This window comes from Diplotaxodon limnothrissa, linkage group LG22 (assembly GCF_057381915.1).
Source record: "Diplotaxodon limnothrissa isolate DT_005_m linkage group LG22, D_limnothrissa_male_GT1.1, whole genome shotgun sequence".
Classification (NCBI taxonomy): Eukaryota; Metazoa; Chordata; class Actinopteri; order Cichliformes; family Cichlidae; genus Diplotaxodon; species Diplotaxodon limnothrissa.
Genome location: NC_140616.1, coordinates 11462368 through 11480101, shown reverse-complemented (window position 1 = coordinate 11480101; position 17734 = coordinate 11462368). Strand labels below are relative to the sequence as shown.

Here is a 17734-nt window from a genome sequence, read left to right as displayed (position 1 = left end):
CATGTAGATACTTTATCATTTTAGATACTAATGAAAATACCCCTAAAGAATTTTGTGCAAAGTGCAATTCCTGTCCAAAAACTGAACAGATGATGCTACGGTCCTCAGTGTGCAGTGTTGTTGTAGTTTGGATCTAAAACAGCCATAGTGGAACTGAATGCTGATAAATAAATGAGACACAGACAAAGACAATGTAAGATAATTGCTGGTGGTTAATATGCTGCATTCTCATGACCAATAGATCAATAGACCTATCTCTTTTGTGCTAATTTTGAATGAAAGCAGTGTTAATATCACAAGGTGTAATTTTATTTTTTTATATTCACCCTATGATGTGGCCACTGTAGGTTTCCCAGACCCTTACAGCTGTGATCCTATCTTCTCCAGTGATAGCAAATTAGGTGCCACTTCCTGACCCGACAGAAGGGGAGAAAGAGTACTGAGGCTGGACTGCAAGGAGGAGAAAACAGACGTCATGAGGCAGCTGAATTTGTTTGACAGCGATGAAGCAGATCATACTTTGTGAACACAGTGCACAGTTTACTATTATTGCTTGTCACTTAATTGTAAATCCCTAAAATGCTTTAAAAACACATAATTGAATGCTGAAATATCAGATACACCTCATTGCCACTTACAGGAAGCTGAAGCAGAAGCCACAAGAAGCGCAACGATAACAACGACAACAACGACAACAACGACAAGCATTCTGTGAACATGAACACAAAGAACTATTTAATTATTTAAGAATTATTTAAAATTGGTGTTGATTGTAATTATAGTAAAAATGGTCTCACCTGTCTGCTTGGTTGTTTAGGTCAAAAAGATGAAGACGCGAATACTGAAACGTGCGTCTAAGTTTAGGCAAAACTGTGCAGCTACACTCTCCAGTTTACAGCAAGACGCAGCCTGGTTCATTTATACTCCCTTTAGTGCTTCAACATACAAATGATGGGCGGTATTTTCTGTTAAAGCATATTTGCATGCATATAATGTGTTCACATTGAACACCTGCAGACTTCACAGTTGATTTCACTTTTTGACTAAAATTACCGTAAGTACAGATATATAAGCAGGAAACAGATACATTTTAGTCTCCCATTATCAAACCATCCCTAGGTGCTGCTCGGCAGTGATATTGCATGCTACATTCAAAATTATATGCAGATTTGTCCTAATTAGTTAAATGGACTGATTCTTATATAGCTGCGTAGCAAAGTTTGAAACTTTACAAAATCACATGAAATCTTTTAAGAAAACGTCCTTGAAAGCAGTCCTTGAGTGGGATTTAAGTCTGTATGTGAGCTTCAAGAAGGCTGTGTGAGTACACTATCCAGTTTACAGTAAGAAACTGGCTACCATGTGTACATTTATAGTGCCTCACATTTGAATTAGGAGATAAAAGTTTTCACTGGTCTGTTGCACAAGTATATGCAGTAGCTGGCGTTCAAATTTATAAAGTATGTCAGCTAGGCATGTTTCTCATTGTTAGCATGTTAGTAATCTGAACATGACTGAAAATCCTGCAGAACCAGATTATTAGTTGTTCTTGATTTTACTAACCACCACTTTACTTAACCACCACTCGGCCTTGTTTGGCAGTGATATTGTCTGAAACCTCCAAAACCTTGTGCAGACTTTTCCTGTTCACTTGGGGTTCAGCCACTCTGCAATGAACTAATGGATATCTGGTTAAGAACGCTTCCTTGAAAACAGTTACTATTTAGAATTTTAAAGAATATCATTTTAGTTAAAGAGCTTTACATAATGGGAGTTTATGTTATCAGCTCTTACATGGTGTCTCATGGTGATCCTGTGTTCTTGACAGACATGTCAGGGTGTTCATATCAGTTCCAGTCAGAATACAATGTTCTATTTGATAGAAAGGAAAGCCAATCTGCACATTTTTTTTTAATCATACAAGGAAGAGGAAGACATGGAGCCCGAGCAAAGACTAAAATAAAACCTGAAAGAGGACTATATCACCTTAGCAGCCGTCGATCACTATTGCACATTTTATTTGTTCATTTTTTCTGCTACTTTGTCCTCCATCATTGTTTCTTGTGGTTTTTGGTTCATTTGCTATTTATGAACATATTTAAATGCAACTTTTACAACAGAATAGAAAGGTGTAATGGACTTTTTCTGATGAGAGTAGCAAAAGGGCATGTCTGCCTTCTCAAACCTAGATTAGAGAATGTTGACATTAAAAAAATGTAACTACGGCGTTACAGTCGGAACCAACCATAACACTAATAAGCAACTGTGTAGTAAAAATACTTTGTTTGGACACTTTTGTGATAAAACTGATCAAAAAGATCTACAAAAAATTGGACCTGGCTGATGTTTCAGTTCATTATTTAACCACATGCAGCTTAACCCATTTCACACTCACCACTCACCACGATATTAGTCTCGTTTATAGCAGGCAACTAAGAGGTGCTACTACACTCAAAAAAAAAAATAAATTAATTGGATGAACGTAATTTTATCTTGCCACTTATATTCCATCTAAACAAATCATGTTATATTAATCCATCTTGGTTGTGTTGTGTCAACACGATATATGTGTGTAGGTTTAACATAATATTAACATTAACATTCAATTAATTTGATTTGATGTTTCTATGGCGAACGTAATTAAATCATGTAGCATCTACATGAAATTCAGCAACTTAATTTGTTCTTGTTGAGATGACATGATACAATCCAGTAAGAGTGGCTGGATCCAGGCAACTAACCACTCTTACTAGATTGTATGATGTCATCTCAACAAGAGATGGTTTACCTGGTAACATTACCTTCCTAAGCGAGAGGGAGGGTGATGGGGCTTCTTATGTGTGTGTCTTTTGTGTGCATCACCTGTGTGATGGAGGGAGACTGCAAAAGGAAAGTGCACAGTCTGTCTCTGAGAGAGTCGCTTGTAATCCTCAGACCCTGCTCAGTCTGTAAATTGCTTGCTGATGAAGCTGAATGTTCACTGCAGCCCAAAACGACCCTCAGGCAATCAGACAATGTCCAGGTGCTCCCGGAGGCCAGTCCAGCCCTCAGCTTAGTAAGTGATTAACTGGTAAACATATCCAAGCATTTATTTTTATCATTTCTTTTTTATTTTTAATCCCAAGACAAAAAGCATCACAAAACACAGAATACAGCAAGTCATCATAGGCTACTGTATGATTAGGAATCCAGCTTATAACTATAATTTCGTTCATTTCAGCACTTTAATTTTGACTTATTCACACTTTACTGCTGTGCACTCCTGTAAAGCCACTGACAGTTGAAGCGATTAACACTGATTATCCTGTTCTAATGTGATCTTGTACCAGCACATCCTCTAATAGTAAGCAAAAGCACCTCGAGCAACACACTAAAAGAGGACAAAGTGCTCACCAGGCCTCAGTACTTCCCAGATTGTAGAATGATCCCAAGCAACAGCCTGATCAAAGTAGACCCTTTGCTGCAACCCACAGGAGGTTTTCTGCCATGTCTTAGTGCAAAAAACCCACAGGGCAGCCACAGCTGTCTTGTGGAAATGACTTAAAGACTATTAGCCGTCACTGAGGACCTACACAGTATTGGCCAGGTGGTTTTCATGAAGTGGATTTCTCCAATTTAATGAGTTTTCCCATTTTCCCTTGCAGTCTTGGTCAACCTTCGATACCATTTCAAAGAGCTGTGGTCTAAAAGGCCACGGTGTTTTAAAGTACTGTGGCGTTCCACTGCATTGTGTCTGGTGTAGCGCAATGAAAGCTGAGCTGCATGTATTCAGGCAGCGAAACCCAACCCATGTTTGAATTAGTGTACAGAATACTGCAAAGCTGCTGATTATTTGGTACGTTAGCACATGCTCAAGTATCTCATTAACATAAACCATGAAGTGAAAAAGAGACACTCGTGATAATCTGCAAGCTACTCTGAATGGATTTTAAGGAACCAAAACCCCAACACTTTATCTCTTCAGCGCTTGTGATTTAAAGCTTTTAAGTCTCTGCAGATTTCGCAAAACACTGAGCAAGACAGCTACAGCTCAAACACTGACAGAAAGAGTCGTCAAGTATCTACCAAAATAGCAGCAAAAGTATTCTTTGGATAATCCGTAGAGAGACACATCCGCCGAGCTCAGCTTGTATCCTTTTGATATTGTTCTGCAAGTGTCCACCGAGTAGTCCTGGGTCAAACTGCATCTTAAATCCTCCTCTTAGTGCTGTCTGACAATGACGGGGGTTATTTCAGGTTCAAATTCCAGTGTGCAAGCAAAGAAGCTGTAAGAGGATTTCAAGAACAACTTTGACCCAGGTGTTAATATCACACCAGAAGAGTAATAATAACTCCATCATCCTGGCCTTGCCACAGCATCTCGCCCTCAAACTCCACTTTCCCATGTTTCCTGGCTCTCATCAGAATCCCCACCACCTTGTCAGAGATCCGAACGTATCTGTCAAACAGTTCTCCAAATGTGACCCGGGTCTTTCCATCTGGGTCCGGATCGGCCATAGTTCTGATCACATAGCACATGTCGTCTATTTCACGGTGGATATGTTTCTCCGCACGTTTGGCCCTTTCTGCCGTCTTACTACCCTCCTTTGGACGTCCGTAACCCTCTTGACCTTTCTGGAGGCGGAGGGACATGGAATAGTCATAATCAAAGTATTCACTGAAGGGGTTGAGTTTCTGATTAACTGTGTGCTCAGAGGCCCAATTCTGCCAGCGGCTCTTGAGATTTCCCACGCTGCTGTATTTCTTGGACAACGTGTTGATCTTGTTGGCATCCTCAGCTTCTTTTTTGTAGCTGTGAAGCATGTCAAGTGACACAACAAGTCAATACAAAATGAACAAGACACTCAGTACTGGTTTTTATTGTTATATTGGTTATCATTTCTGCTTCTCTCTTGGCCAGATCTGATTTGAAAAAGAAAGGTGTAATCTTAATGAGAAAGTTACTTGTATAACTAAACAGGGTTTCAGTAATCAACAGAAAGAACTTGTGGTTTTACTTGCTTTTAAATGTAATTGTTGGAGACAAAAATGATAAATGTGTGCAAGTTTTTGTGTGGTCTAATGAAAACATCCAGTCTGTCAGCTCAATTCTCTATTTCTTAAATATTGAAAAGAAGTAAAGAGTGTTTGAGTTTTTAGAATTTGTTGGATGAAAGTTGATTTGGTGAACATTTTATACTCCCTCTTAACATTTTCTTTTTTGAAAACTTAGTTCTGAATACAAAATGAAGCCCAGTGACACTACTTACATTGGAACTGAGGATCTTTTTATTCCCACTGCTGTCTCAGAGTCTTCTTCACAGTTGTTTTCCTCTGCTTCTTCTGAAAAGCTTGTTCTGTGTGTTTTATCTACTTCCAGTCCCTCTACATCTGCCTCGAGGGGCCCACTGTCCTCTTTACGCCCACAGGTGAATCCCTCTCTTGGATCTCCTCCTTCTTTAACAAGCTTCTGCTCATTCTCCACCTGCTTCCAGCTTTTGGTCAGCGATGACACCATGTTGGAGCACTTCCTCCGACGGGTGGGCGAGCTTTTCTTCTTTAGCAGTCTGTCAATCTCCTCATCTGATGGGAGATGCTCCCTCTTGATTTTTTCTGTCAGGAGCCCAATACCTGCACTCTTCTCCTGAGCGCTGCTGGTCACTGTCTTCACCACTTGCTTTGTCTTGATAAAAGACGCCGCTGGTGGCTCATCCGATGTCTTAACCTCACCAGTCTTTGATGTCGTTGTTTGTGTAGCTGCGAGACCTTTAGAAGCTTCTGTTTGCTGCGTTTGAATGGATGGAGGCTTCTTTGAAACCCACTTCTTTTTGGGTTCCTCTGGTCCACCCAGTGAAGACGGAGCCCAGCCGCTTGGCTCGCTGGCCTGCTTGTTCTCATTCTCTGTCACCCATTGCTGCCAGCTGCTTGCCAGGTTGCACACCATGCTAATAGTGCGGAGCTTCTTGATGTTCTTGTTGCTGAATGGTTTCCTTTGGGAAACTTGGCCATTGTGTTTGTCTGACATAATTGTCTCTATTAGTCTGTAAATACAGGCACAATTAATCCTCACAAGTAAGCTGTAAGATTTGCTAAAATGAACTCATATCCTCTGCCTGACTCGCTGTACCTTTGTTGTCTCTGTTTCCCTGCTCCCACACACAGCTCCAAACTGGGGAGCGTAAACCCTAATGGTGGAAAGTATTCGAGTCATCCCAGGCTACCAACGTGATCGTCTTTCTCTGACACTGGTCACCCCCATGCACTCATGTTTCATCACAGATTAAGGCGCTTGTAACTAGAGGTGGACAGGGCAGTAAAACAAGTGCAAAACAGAATGACAAAAAACTTACCATTTTATATGCATTCAACATGTTCAGCTTCATAGATATTAATGATGATGATGTATACTGGGAGATATCTGCAACAATTACACAATATTCTACTTTGCTTTGCTAGCTTTTGCTAACCTTTTGGTTAAAGTACTTGTGACTCTTGATAAAAAGTATAAACCTGTTTTACAAAGTCTTACAAAGAATACGTTGAACTCATAAGCAGTTAAACCCACTTTTAATGGTATCATCTTTACTGCCACAAGCTGACATTTTTGGTGTAACACAAGGTTATGGTGGCTAATGTTAGCCAGTGTTATGAAACTTTAGAGTTGCTGAGCCCATTTGCTGATTTCCTTGCTACTATAAAGCTTTCCGTTTTACCCTTTAACTGTCTGAATATATTTTGTGGTCAAGGGGCTGCAGTATTCACTGCATATAGTGGGGCTTTAAGGGAACGTTTCAGATTAACTCTCTGAAGACAACAGTGATGCATGAAGTAAGAAGGAAAGAAATGCAACAGTACATTAGTATAATGACTGAAACTAGCACCACTGAAGGAACAATGGGCTGGGAGGTCAGTTCCTTCGTCATAATTATGCAAATTCACATGACCATGAAAACAGAAATATTCAATTTAAAGTACAAATTCAGCACCTTAACTGTGTACTCGACTAGCTTTTAACGGTAGCTAGTTAAGAAACTGGTTATAAAGAAAAAGAACAAGTATAACAAAAGGAAACTCTGGGGAGTTTCAACCAGGAAAGAATATGATACCCGCAGAAGACTGGGATGTCTTGCTTACGCATGCAGTGGTTTAGTCTTCCAATGCAGAGGTAAGGAAATCTCATCTCACTCAGTGGAGAGTGGCATGTATTCTGACGTTAGCAATATCATCAAAACATACTGCAAGCCTTAGGGGGTGTTTAGTCCTGTTTTAAGAGCTGTTTTATTTGAAGATGGTTTTATGTGTGTTGATTTTACATATGCATGTCTGATGAGGAAGGGGCCTGTTTATAAATAGGACTTGGAACATACACACGCACACAGGCATTAAGTTGCATCTGTTGGCAGTCTGTCATGGAGGGTGGAAGTGACTCAGAGAGCATCAGCAGAGGACATGTTCTCAAACCAACTCAGCATGTTAATATATACAGTTTCAAACTGTGCAGAGAGGAAGGCTAGTGCTCCTCCACAAGGACAAACGGGCTCACTATGCTTTCAAGTCTGGGGATAAAATAAAATCTGTGCTTGCAAATGCTTTGAAAATCCAAACAAAATATTAATTTTAATCCAAAGTAACAAAAAAACTGCATTATTTTTAATGCTTTTAATGAACAGACTGTATTTCATTGACAAAACATGCAGCACTTCCTTATCTAGAAACTGCCAAAGAGTTTGTTTTCAAACAATAAATGTTGTGTTTAGGTACAAAAAATCACCCTGAGACAATTTACCTCACAGGGCTTCTTTGTTTTTATATGACACACAGCCACAACTCGAGATTTAAAAAAGAACTGACCTCAGATAAAAGCTATGAATGTCTGGCTGAAACTAAATTTGGGTTTAAATTTAGGAGAAATATGAGGCGAAAATAAGAAACAGGGCACTTCTGCCCAGTAAAGAATGTGATACTTGCACAAGATGAGAATGCCCTGCTTACTCAGTAAGTGGTTTGGTCTTGCAGGCAGACAGGAAATTCAAGCTCTCCATGCCAGCACGCATCAGCTGATGTCTGCATGTTCTGTACCCTGCATTGTGTCAGTGCTGCTTTCCCTGCCTCTGTTTGGCTTCATGTATTTACATACAAAGGTGAACAGTTCCCAGAACATAGCCATTCTGCAAAATATAAAGTACTGCAGTACTATTCAACATGGTCTTGCCTTTTTTGACTGATACTTTTATTTTATTTTATTTTATTTTATTTTATTATACATATAACTGCATTCTATTTTGTGTTAATTGTATTTTCTTGTAGGGAGTCCAATATGCTAAAACATTAAAGTTGGTCACAATCAAGGCAATGCTCAATTTGTTTTTTAAGAGTTTAAAGTTTAATTTTGGAGAAGGAGTTTTTAGTTTGGTTGTCTACCACTGGAGGTCACTATGACTTCATTGTTGGAGCAGTACACGAAGCATCAGGCTACAAATAGTTTACCTATGTGTTTAGTATTTTCACACAGAGCAAAAGGGCCTTTCTACTATTAAGGAGACAGGAAGTTCCACTGCATATTGAATTTAATCCCTATAATTTGCATTATAAATAAAATATCCAAATATCCAAATAAAACTCCAATTCCAAAAAAGTTGAGATGCTCTGTAAAACGCAAATAAACGATTTGTAAATCTCTTGAATCCACATTTTATTCACAATAAAACATTTTACTTCTATGACAAATATTAGCTCATTTTGAATTTGACGATAATAGCGCTTCTCGAAAAGTTGGGCAACAAAAGACAAAAAAAAAGTAACTGTTTTTTTAAATTAATTAGGTTAACTGGCAACAACTCAGCAACATGACTGGGTATCAAAGGGTATCACAGACAGGCAGAGTCAGAGTAAACATGGGCAGAGCTTCACCAATCTGCAGAAAACTGTTTGCAAATTCTGGAACAATTTCAGAATAATGGTCCTCGACATAAATGTGTGAAGACGCTGAGAATATCATTATCTGCAGTTCGAAATATCGTCAAAAGTTTCAGAGAACCAAGGAAAATCAGTGTGATCTTCGGGGGCCCTCAGGTAGCCCTGCATTAAAAACATAGAAATCCCTGCATGGGCTCAGGACCACGTCTAGAAATCACTGTGAATGCAGTTTGCTATGTCATCCACAAATGCAGTTTGCAATTACAGTTGCTCCGAGACAGTAACAGTAACAGACTAAACTATTTAAATAGTACAATATGTTACAGAGTTTACAGATTTAAGAAATAGCGCTAATATATACAAATCGCTCAATTATACACATTAAAAATATTACAGAGGTGATTATAAATATCAAGAATATTGACAAATGCTCCAGAAATGCTGCCATCTTCTCTGGACTGAGGTGAGGTGGAAAATTGCTCTGTGGTCAAATTAATTAAAAAAAATTCTCTTTGGAAAACATGGATATCACATCCTCTGGACTAATTGGGAAATTATCCTTGACCCGTGGTGGCGTGTTCGCAGACAGCCTCTGTTGGGGGCAGTGCCAAAATATATGGTACATCCAGTCTGTGGGATACGCATGACTGTGATGTTGTTGGCCAGTCAGCCAGAAATGGAGCAGATCAAAGTGATAACAAAGAAACCGAGTGTTATCCTCTCACTGTACTTACTTTTTTACCACTTGGATTGACTACAACTTTACATGTGCACCATGAACACGTCACAGAGTTGAAAAAAAAAAAAGGGCTAAGACAGGAAATTAAATAAAACAAAAAACATCCTGGATACATGGGGGTAATTATTTTAGGGTCTTTACCATATAATACATTTTTTTTGCATTGAGCCGAATGTCGTTGTCATGTGTTGGTGCTCCATAAATAAAAATGAAGGGAAAATGTCTCCGTGAACAAATCCTGACCAAAGTTACACTTCAGTCATAACCATACTTTGTAAATGGAATGATGCTTATATAGCACTTTTCTACTCGTGGGCTCAAAGTGCTTTATATAACACACACACACTTTTTTCTATTTTTTTCTACCTAAGTGCTTTCTATTTAATATTCACACTCCAAAGAGCAACTCAGGTCCAAGGATCTTGCCCAAGTAAACTTTGGCATACAGACTGCAGCAGCAGGGGCTCAAACCGCCAAACCTTTGATTTGCAGATGATCTGCTGTTTCTCCAGAGCTACATCCAGATTGCTGGATGTAGCTCTGGATCAACATCCCAACATTTATATGTTGGGATGTTGATTTGATCATTGCAGCAACACTTCAAGTCTGATGAAGAGGATAAAGACAAGCACAGACAGAGCACAGAGCACAGACCAGTCTGCATTCTGAGCAAGACATCCCAGTCTTCTGCATGTACAGCATCACATCTATTACTGAGCAAGTATCTCTGTGCTATCTCTGGAAGCAACAGGCTGCAGCAAGCAAAAATGAACTCATTTGACAGTAATAACCATTAACCTGCCCATCAGATGTAATCAGAGGTTACAGCTGGGTAGAATGATCCAGAACGACTCAGTGTTCTGGGACCCTCTGTAAATGAACAATTACATCTGATAGGCAGGTTAATGCATTTTGACATTTCTTTGGGCAAGATACTCAACCCCAAGTTGCCCCAATGTATCCACAAGAGTGTGTGTGCGTCGCATGTGTGGATTCGAGTGAATAAAACATGTAGTAGAAAGAGCTTGAGTAGAAAGGCATTGTATAAAGACCAGTCTGCTTACCATACACCTCAAGAGTGGTAGATATCAGTTTGATGATGATGCTGATTAGATTCACTCATCGAATTCTACCCCTTTATCACGTCCAGAGGTTGGAAAACCAGCCATGCAGCTCATGAAACATCTACTTATATGTTGCTGTTATTATTCAGATAGCTAAATCCACAAAGAGCAGTGAAGTTATTATGTATCTTATTTCTCAACGCTGCACAACTAAACCTGATCTTTCACTGTATAATGAAAAATTAATGACACAGAATCCATGGAGCTAAAAGTGACAAAGATGCTTCAGGTGAGGAGAAAGAACGTTCCTCTAGACTCAATGAGTGCAGAGGAAGTCTGAAAGGAGAGACACTGCACCTGTGCTTCTTGGTGCTTATGAACATGTGCAGTGTTACTGCTGTTTTGTTTACCCTGCACTGCTTGTACTGAATTTGTTTCATTTGGCTGCAGATATTAATGCACCTCAGTTGTACAGGAATGCATTTGTTAGGGGCTCTCAAGCTGTTACTCTGACCTTTTCCTGTGTTCCTAGATTTGTGTTGTGCTCGCTGTTATCCTTTTGATCATACTTAGAGTGTTGCTAAAATGATCAAATCAACTTCCCAACATGCAGATGAAACAGATGTGATTGAAAAAGTAACTTTGGTCAGGGTTTGTTTGCAGGGCCAGTGTGAAATGACAAGATGGAACAGCTGTAACTGGGATGTTTCTTTTTTCCTGTCTGTAGACCTTCACTGATTTGATGCCTCTTCATTTTCAGGCCAATAAACAATATCTATAACTGTCTAACTGCTCTTGACAAATAATTGGAATTACCTACACAAAACTGCAGTTTTAACGCAGCTGTATTGAGCTCTTGAAATGCTGCAATGCTGACCCTGACAAAGAAGTCAGCCGTACAAATCTGTCTTGGCACAGGAAAAGTAAACCACTATAAAATCCACTAATACTTCCTTCCGAAGAGGATAGATGTTATTGTTTGACTGTGTGATTTGTCTTTTATAAATAAAGATGGGAAAGACAGTAAATTAGCGCTAGCTCAAAGCAGTGAGGCAAAGAAGAGACCTCGTCCCCTGCGGAGGGATGGACGGGATGACAGAGTGCACTGTTGGAACCAGACAAGTTGATTAGCTGAAGGCCGAGGGAGAGTTTAAAGGTCCCTGGTTTGGATTTATGCGCTGGGTTTGATGACAGTGTTTTACACAGCGAAGAGCCTGGAAGAAGACGAGGAAGAAAAATAACAGACAAATCAGGAGCATAGTGGCAGTGTTTACATTTATATGATGTATTAGTAGTGCTGTTTAATGTTACAGATTTTTTTTATGTGTAACTGATAACTGCTAAGGCTTTATAAAGGATTAAATGGTCTCCTTGAGGGGCTTTGAGGCTCTCCTTATGCACACACAGCACTGACTTCTGACAAATCTAGACGAATGACGCTAACGCTCACAGTTACAATGCTAACATGATAACATTTATAACTTTGAATATTTATAATGTGTTATCGAGCTTAGATTTTCGACTTTGTGCCGTAAAACAAAGTCTGCACAGTGTTTTGGAAGTTCTCAGATGCTTGTGGGTGGCATTTCTCAGTTATAGTTCAGTTACACAACAGTGAACCTCTAGGAAAAACACTGGCTGCCCAGTGATTGCACTGAATGTCTTTGCTGTTGGAGAACAATCACAAGCAGTTGGTGCTGCAACCAAATGGTTGCCCACAGTTTGTGCGTGCAACACCTTCAACCTCTGGGCGATCACACAGGTTGCCTAGTGAAAGGCAACCTATTTTCCTCTGACTGCAGTCACTCTCAGAAAGATTGGCAAAGGTTTGCAAAATGATTTATGGCTGATCGCTGTGTTATCAACAGATTGCACGAAATTGCCAAATTGATCTTACTCAGTCACAAACTAATAGCAGATTTCTTGGAGATTAACTTTGTTTTAGCTATTTTATTGACATGTTGATGCTTTGAAGACAGCAGTTGACTGCAAGTAGTCACAGATGCTGTTGCCATTTTCAAAGAACCCAAGTTACAAGTGTATTACACACAGTCGCAGTTATTTTGGTGACCACAGTGTGCAGCTTCTCTTTTGTCTTGTGTTTGCAGAGTTGGGCATTTATAGTATAAAACCAGCAAAGATTTATATGCATAATCTACATGTTCCCTGCAGAAAAATGATGATTTTCCGTTGCTATAAAAAAATCAGACCACTTTATATAATGCACTTCACAAAAACAAAGATTTATTTTACCCAGATAAAGAACTTTCTCTCATTAAATATCATAATGAATAAGAAAAATGATAAAAGACAGGTACTTTAGTGGTAATTGGCATTGCTGCACCATTGTGTCATTGCTTCACAGCAAGATGGAGCTGGGTTCAAATCCACCAGTGGTTTATTTTTTTCCCTCTGGGTGCCCTGGCCTTCTCTACTGAGATTGAAAGTAGTTTTCTGAAAAGTATATCCCTGTGTTTTAAAAATGACACCTTTTAATATCTTAATCTAATTTTTTATTAAAGTATTTACACTAATTAATGTAACTTGTATTATTCTCAACTATCTGTTTTGGCATTTTATTCTTTTACATTCCCGTTTTGTCTCTTGCACGTACGCCACTTTGATGCACATGCTGGCTTTTGTCACAGCTGCTAACAGCAATTCTGTGTTAAATTTGTGGCTCGCAAACAAGGAACATATCAAAGTGTTCTGACATAAAGACGCAGACTTGCCAAGTGCAGATTGTGATAAAAGGTTTATTGAAGATTAGGACAAATCAGGCTGCTTTTCAAAGTATTCTTGATCATTTGCACGCCTGCGCCTCTGCATTTTAGACGCATTGAATATGTTAGTAAAACACATGCTGTTTGTTTTGTGTCATGCTCTCGTTACCAGATATCTTACAAAAACATGTTGCTTTTGGCTGGCATAGCGTCACTCAGCTCTCACACTTCATTACTTCTAACCGCAGCAGCCTCTGGAGCAATAATTGACCACACACTTCTCACTTGTTACATCATCTTTTATGGAAAGTGAGTTCCAAATTAAAACGACTAAAATACGGCCCTCATATTCTTTAGCCACTACTTCCTGACATGCAAACCAACTACCCGTGCTTTTTTGCAGATTTTCCAGCGTAATTAAGCAAAAAGTATATACTATGTTCCCATAACTTCAGGATGTTTAACAATCATCTAAATCCATTTGGATAATTTGTCCTTTGCTTAAATTGGTGAACAAATCAACATTTACAGCTGAAAGCTTTCAAGCCCTTCAGTAACCACGCAAGTACAAAGCCTTGGTGTTATTATCAGTTTGAATGGTCCCTTCCGTTGCCTGCAGCCTTTCTTTGCTTCACACCCTCTGTGTACAATAACTGTCATTCTTACTCCCACAGACCATCAATCACGTCAGGCTCTTTTTGAGTTTTTCTGCATGAGAGAGTCCCGCACCTCAACATACGTTTACTTTTCTATTCGTCTCCATTTATTTTGTTAAACTGCAGGACTTTTCGCTCAAGACCAGCATATACAATTCAAACTGCTTTATAATCGACAATCTGAAAAAGTAAATCATGACGATACCAGATAAAAATTGGTCTTTTGTGGTCTTGAGACATCAGAGAATTGTTAATGTACATTTGGACAAACTCCGACATGTAACATTTTAACTGAAAAAAAACTGAATAAAGTATCATTCCGTTTGATAAGCTACAGAGTACCAGAGTGAGAAAGGGAATGATTTGAGTTACATACCTCAAATATGAGGAATATCAGACCTCATTCAATCTGATGAATTCGAGAGGTGACTACACCAAGGCTGTTTCAATATCATGCTTTGTGCTGTTGCATCTTTTTAAATGGCTTGCTTTACTGGCAGTTGATTCTGTCTATTGTTGCTAGTCTTGGAGCTTCCTCCTCATGACTGAAGGTGTATGAGATCCATTTAAACCTCAGAAAAAAGTTGTCATAGGAATAAAAAGATAAAATAACATGTGGCTAAACACTAAATACACTTCTACCCTAAAAATGATGGAAGGAGCCTTTTCTTGGTCGCAAATCTAACACATGGATTTTAGTTTTAGCCTGCATCCAAAAATACTGGGTTTGTAATTTGAAACTTTAGTTTGGTTGTCACAACACTTTTTATGGAATGTAAATCAAACACTGCATTATTCCTGCTGAGATAAGCGCTTGATAAAGGTGGGTGTTTTTCTCTAAACCTTTCAGCGAGGTTTTTGAGTTCACAATGCTTTGTCTGCCAGATGAAGACGTACCGTACTCAAATTTAATCTACACACGTGGCTTAACAACCTGATGTGGCTTTGCTTGCATCACGAGCTTCCAAACCAGACCCTAAATGGATATTTACGCCTCGGGTCTAATATGTGCAACAAGGCTGGTTATGTACTGAATCTAAACTCTAAAATATGACTGTGTGAGAATCATCGACAGTATATAAACAATCTGTTTTTAGAGCGTCGTCTGTCATGTGTAGACACAAGCCAAGAAGTGTAGCCGCTGCTGCTGTATTAACCTGCTGCTCAGCTTATAGCTTGCATTCTGTTTTCCTGCAAATGCATATTTGTCTTACTTAAATGTTTCAGATCAAACACATTTTTATATTCGACGAAGATAACCCGAGTTGATATTAAATGCAGATCTTAAAAATGATGATTTCATTAGTTAAGGGAAAAAAGCTATCCAAACCTACCTGGCCATTTTTTTCTTTTTTTGCACCACATTCGACGGCAAGAACTGCAATCAAGTGTTTGCAATAACTAAAAGTACTTTGTCTCACTCGTCTTTGCAGAAATAATCTTCAATTATTTTTTCAATAGTGAAGTATTACAGTTGTTATAGTAACAATACTAGTATATGCAACACCTCCAGTTGCATGTTTTTGGCATCTTGATGCAAATATTTACTTTGCAGAGTTACAACCAGCGATGGGAAGTTATTTTAAAATAGGCGTAAGAGCAACTCTGTGCCACTGAGTCTTTGTGTTTTACTTGCATCTATCTGAAAGAGCGAGTGTAAACACAAAAAATGATTTTATTTTATATGCTGGATGCAAAAAAATAGGTTTAAATGTTAAACCAATTTCTTCCAGCCAAAGACTGTAGCATATTAAATTTTTGCTTGATGCCATGTGCATAAAGTTAAAAGATTAAAATTAGTAAAACAAGTTTTAAAAAGAGACTATTTCATATGATCCAATTTTATATGATAGGTTATGCAGAAAAAATAGAACTGGGATGAAAGGTCCATTGCTTTAATACGTATTCAGGTTGTGTTTTACCTTTTTAAAAAGTAACTAACTAATAAAGCAACTAATTACTTTTGAAAATAAGTAATCACTAAAATAACGGGATTACTTTCATGGATAAGTAATCAGTAATTAGTAATTGCTGATTTCAAGTAACTTGACCAACACTGGTTACAACCGTAGATGACCACTATGAGCAAGATAAATAGTAAATGCTAAATAAGTGATGTTTGGAGACCTTTTGTATTATTTTTTCACATGTAGAACAAAAGGACATTGAATAGAATGTATTTTTATTGTCATTACAATACATGTATTATACAATGCTATATATATAAAATTAAAAATGATCATGCAACAGTGCAACATATAAACAAGATATGCCCACTAATGATGTTGTTGCTTTTTCCTACATCACTTCAAGGTATTTCAGGTTCCCCACAAATGAACCAGACGTTTGTTTGTGGAAATGTAGGAATTTTTTCCTTTTCAGGGGCAGCAACTGCAACACAAAGGCCCACTGACCACTGGTTCCAAGATAAACACATTCAACGCACCAAATGCCACTGATGAACAAACAGATGGCTTTAGAGCTGCAACACTACACATGCACACACAGATTCTCAAAGAGTCACGAATGTACTTCTGGTAGCTGTCATGGCTTTATTATAGTCACTGCCTTTTTAGAAGAGCAACTGAGATTCCAGTGGACAGGAGGTCCTGCCATGAGCAGTGATTTTTTTTAGCAGAACTTTAGGATGTAGTTACCAATTTAGGGTTAAGACTCCACTGAGTACTTACAGTTCTATATGCTTTATAGCAGGCTGATTTGTGGTCTCCACTAAATGCAAATCTACAATGACGTATGCTTTTTTCTGCTCTTAGTCCAAGGGCAGACTCAACATACATTCATGTGACAAACTTTGTTAAATTTTGGATTCAACCAAGTCTCATTACGGCCTCTTCAGTCTGGAGACGAGTGTGTTTTGTTGCTTGTTCCACAGACAGCTACATTTTGCACAAAAACAATTCCAGTGATAAACATCTGCTTTTGATACAACAAATTTATTTCGCTGACACCATTCATTTAGTTTACAGTTGCAATAATGGACATAGCTACAAAAATACAACTGCTTCTTCTTCAGCACATTCTTCAATAATAATAATATAACAATAATAATAATAATAAAACAAAGAATTACCTGATTTTTGTTTCTGAGAAAAATGAGATCCACATATCAGGACGTTTGTTTTAAATTTCGATAGAAGGGTAGCAGGCCCTTGTAGAGCAAAATTTAGTATTTTGGTCTAGACAACTGTTATGTTCCCCTAAAAAGGTCCAGGGATGAGGTTGAAAAAAGGAGACAGGGAGGCAAAATGGTTAAATTAAAGAGTTTTATTACTGCTTCTATTAATAACCAAACTCAAAGAGACAGACAAGCCCCTATCACCATTTAAAGAAACAAAACTCAAGCGTTGGTCAGTGAACTGAAAAGCAAGTAAAAAAGGATTAGTTACCAAACACACTCCTCTCCACCGAGTAGGAGCCAACAGTCACAAAACACAGCTCACTAGCTGCAACCACTAACATGGCTCTCTGGCACTAGAGCTCACCTTTCTCTGGCCTTAAATACTTCTAATTGCTGATGAGAGTCAGCTGTACAGAAAAAAGGTGACACGTAAGACAGGAGAGACAGCAGGACACACCCACCCAAGGGCAAACTCAGGAGGTGGCCCCGCTAGGGCTGTGACAACAACTCAAAATGTG

The 17734-nt window shown here is 38.7% G+C and overlaps 1 protein-coding gene across 2 annotated transcripts; it reads right to left on the bottom strand.

Moving 5' to 3' along the window:
- Positions 1-332: 332 nt before the first annotated feature.
- abrab (actin binding Rho activating protein b) lies at positions 333-6153 on the bottom strand. 2 transcript variants are annotated; one of them, XR_014905085.1, is made up of 3 exons: positions 5250-6153; positions 4066-4792; positions 333-450 (listed from the first exon to the last, which is right to left on the bottom strand). XR_014905085.1 is itself a non-coding variant. In XM_085346885.1 (2 exons), the coding sequence occupies exons 1-2, from the start codon at positions 6002-6004 to the stop codon at positions 4309-4311; spliced, it is 1239 nt and encodes a 412-aa protein (XP_085203011.1). In that variant the 5' UTR covers positions 6005-6153; the 3' UTR covers positions 3018-4308. The 2 variants fall into 2 exon arrangements, 1 of the variants encoding a protein (XP_085203011.1); XM_085346885.1 differs by lacking the exon at positions 333-450 and having other exon boundaries at positions 3018-4792.
- Between the last annotated feature and the right edge of the window lie 11581 nt (positions 6154-17734).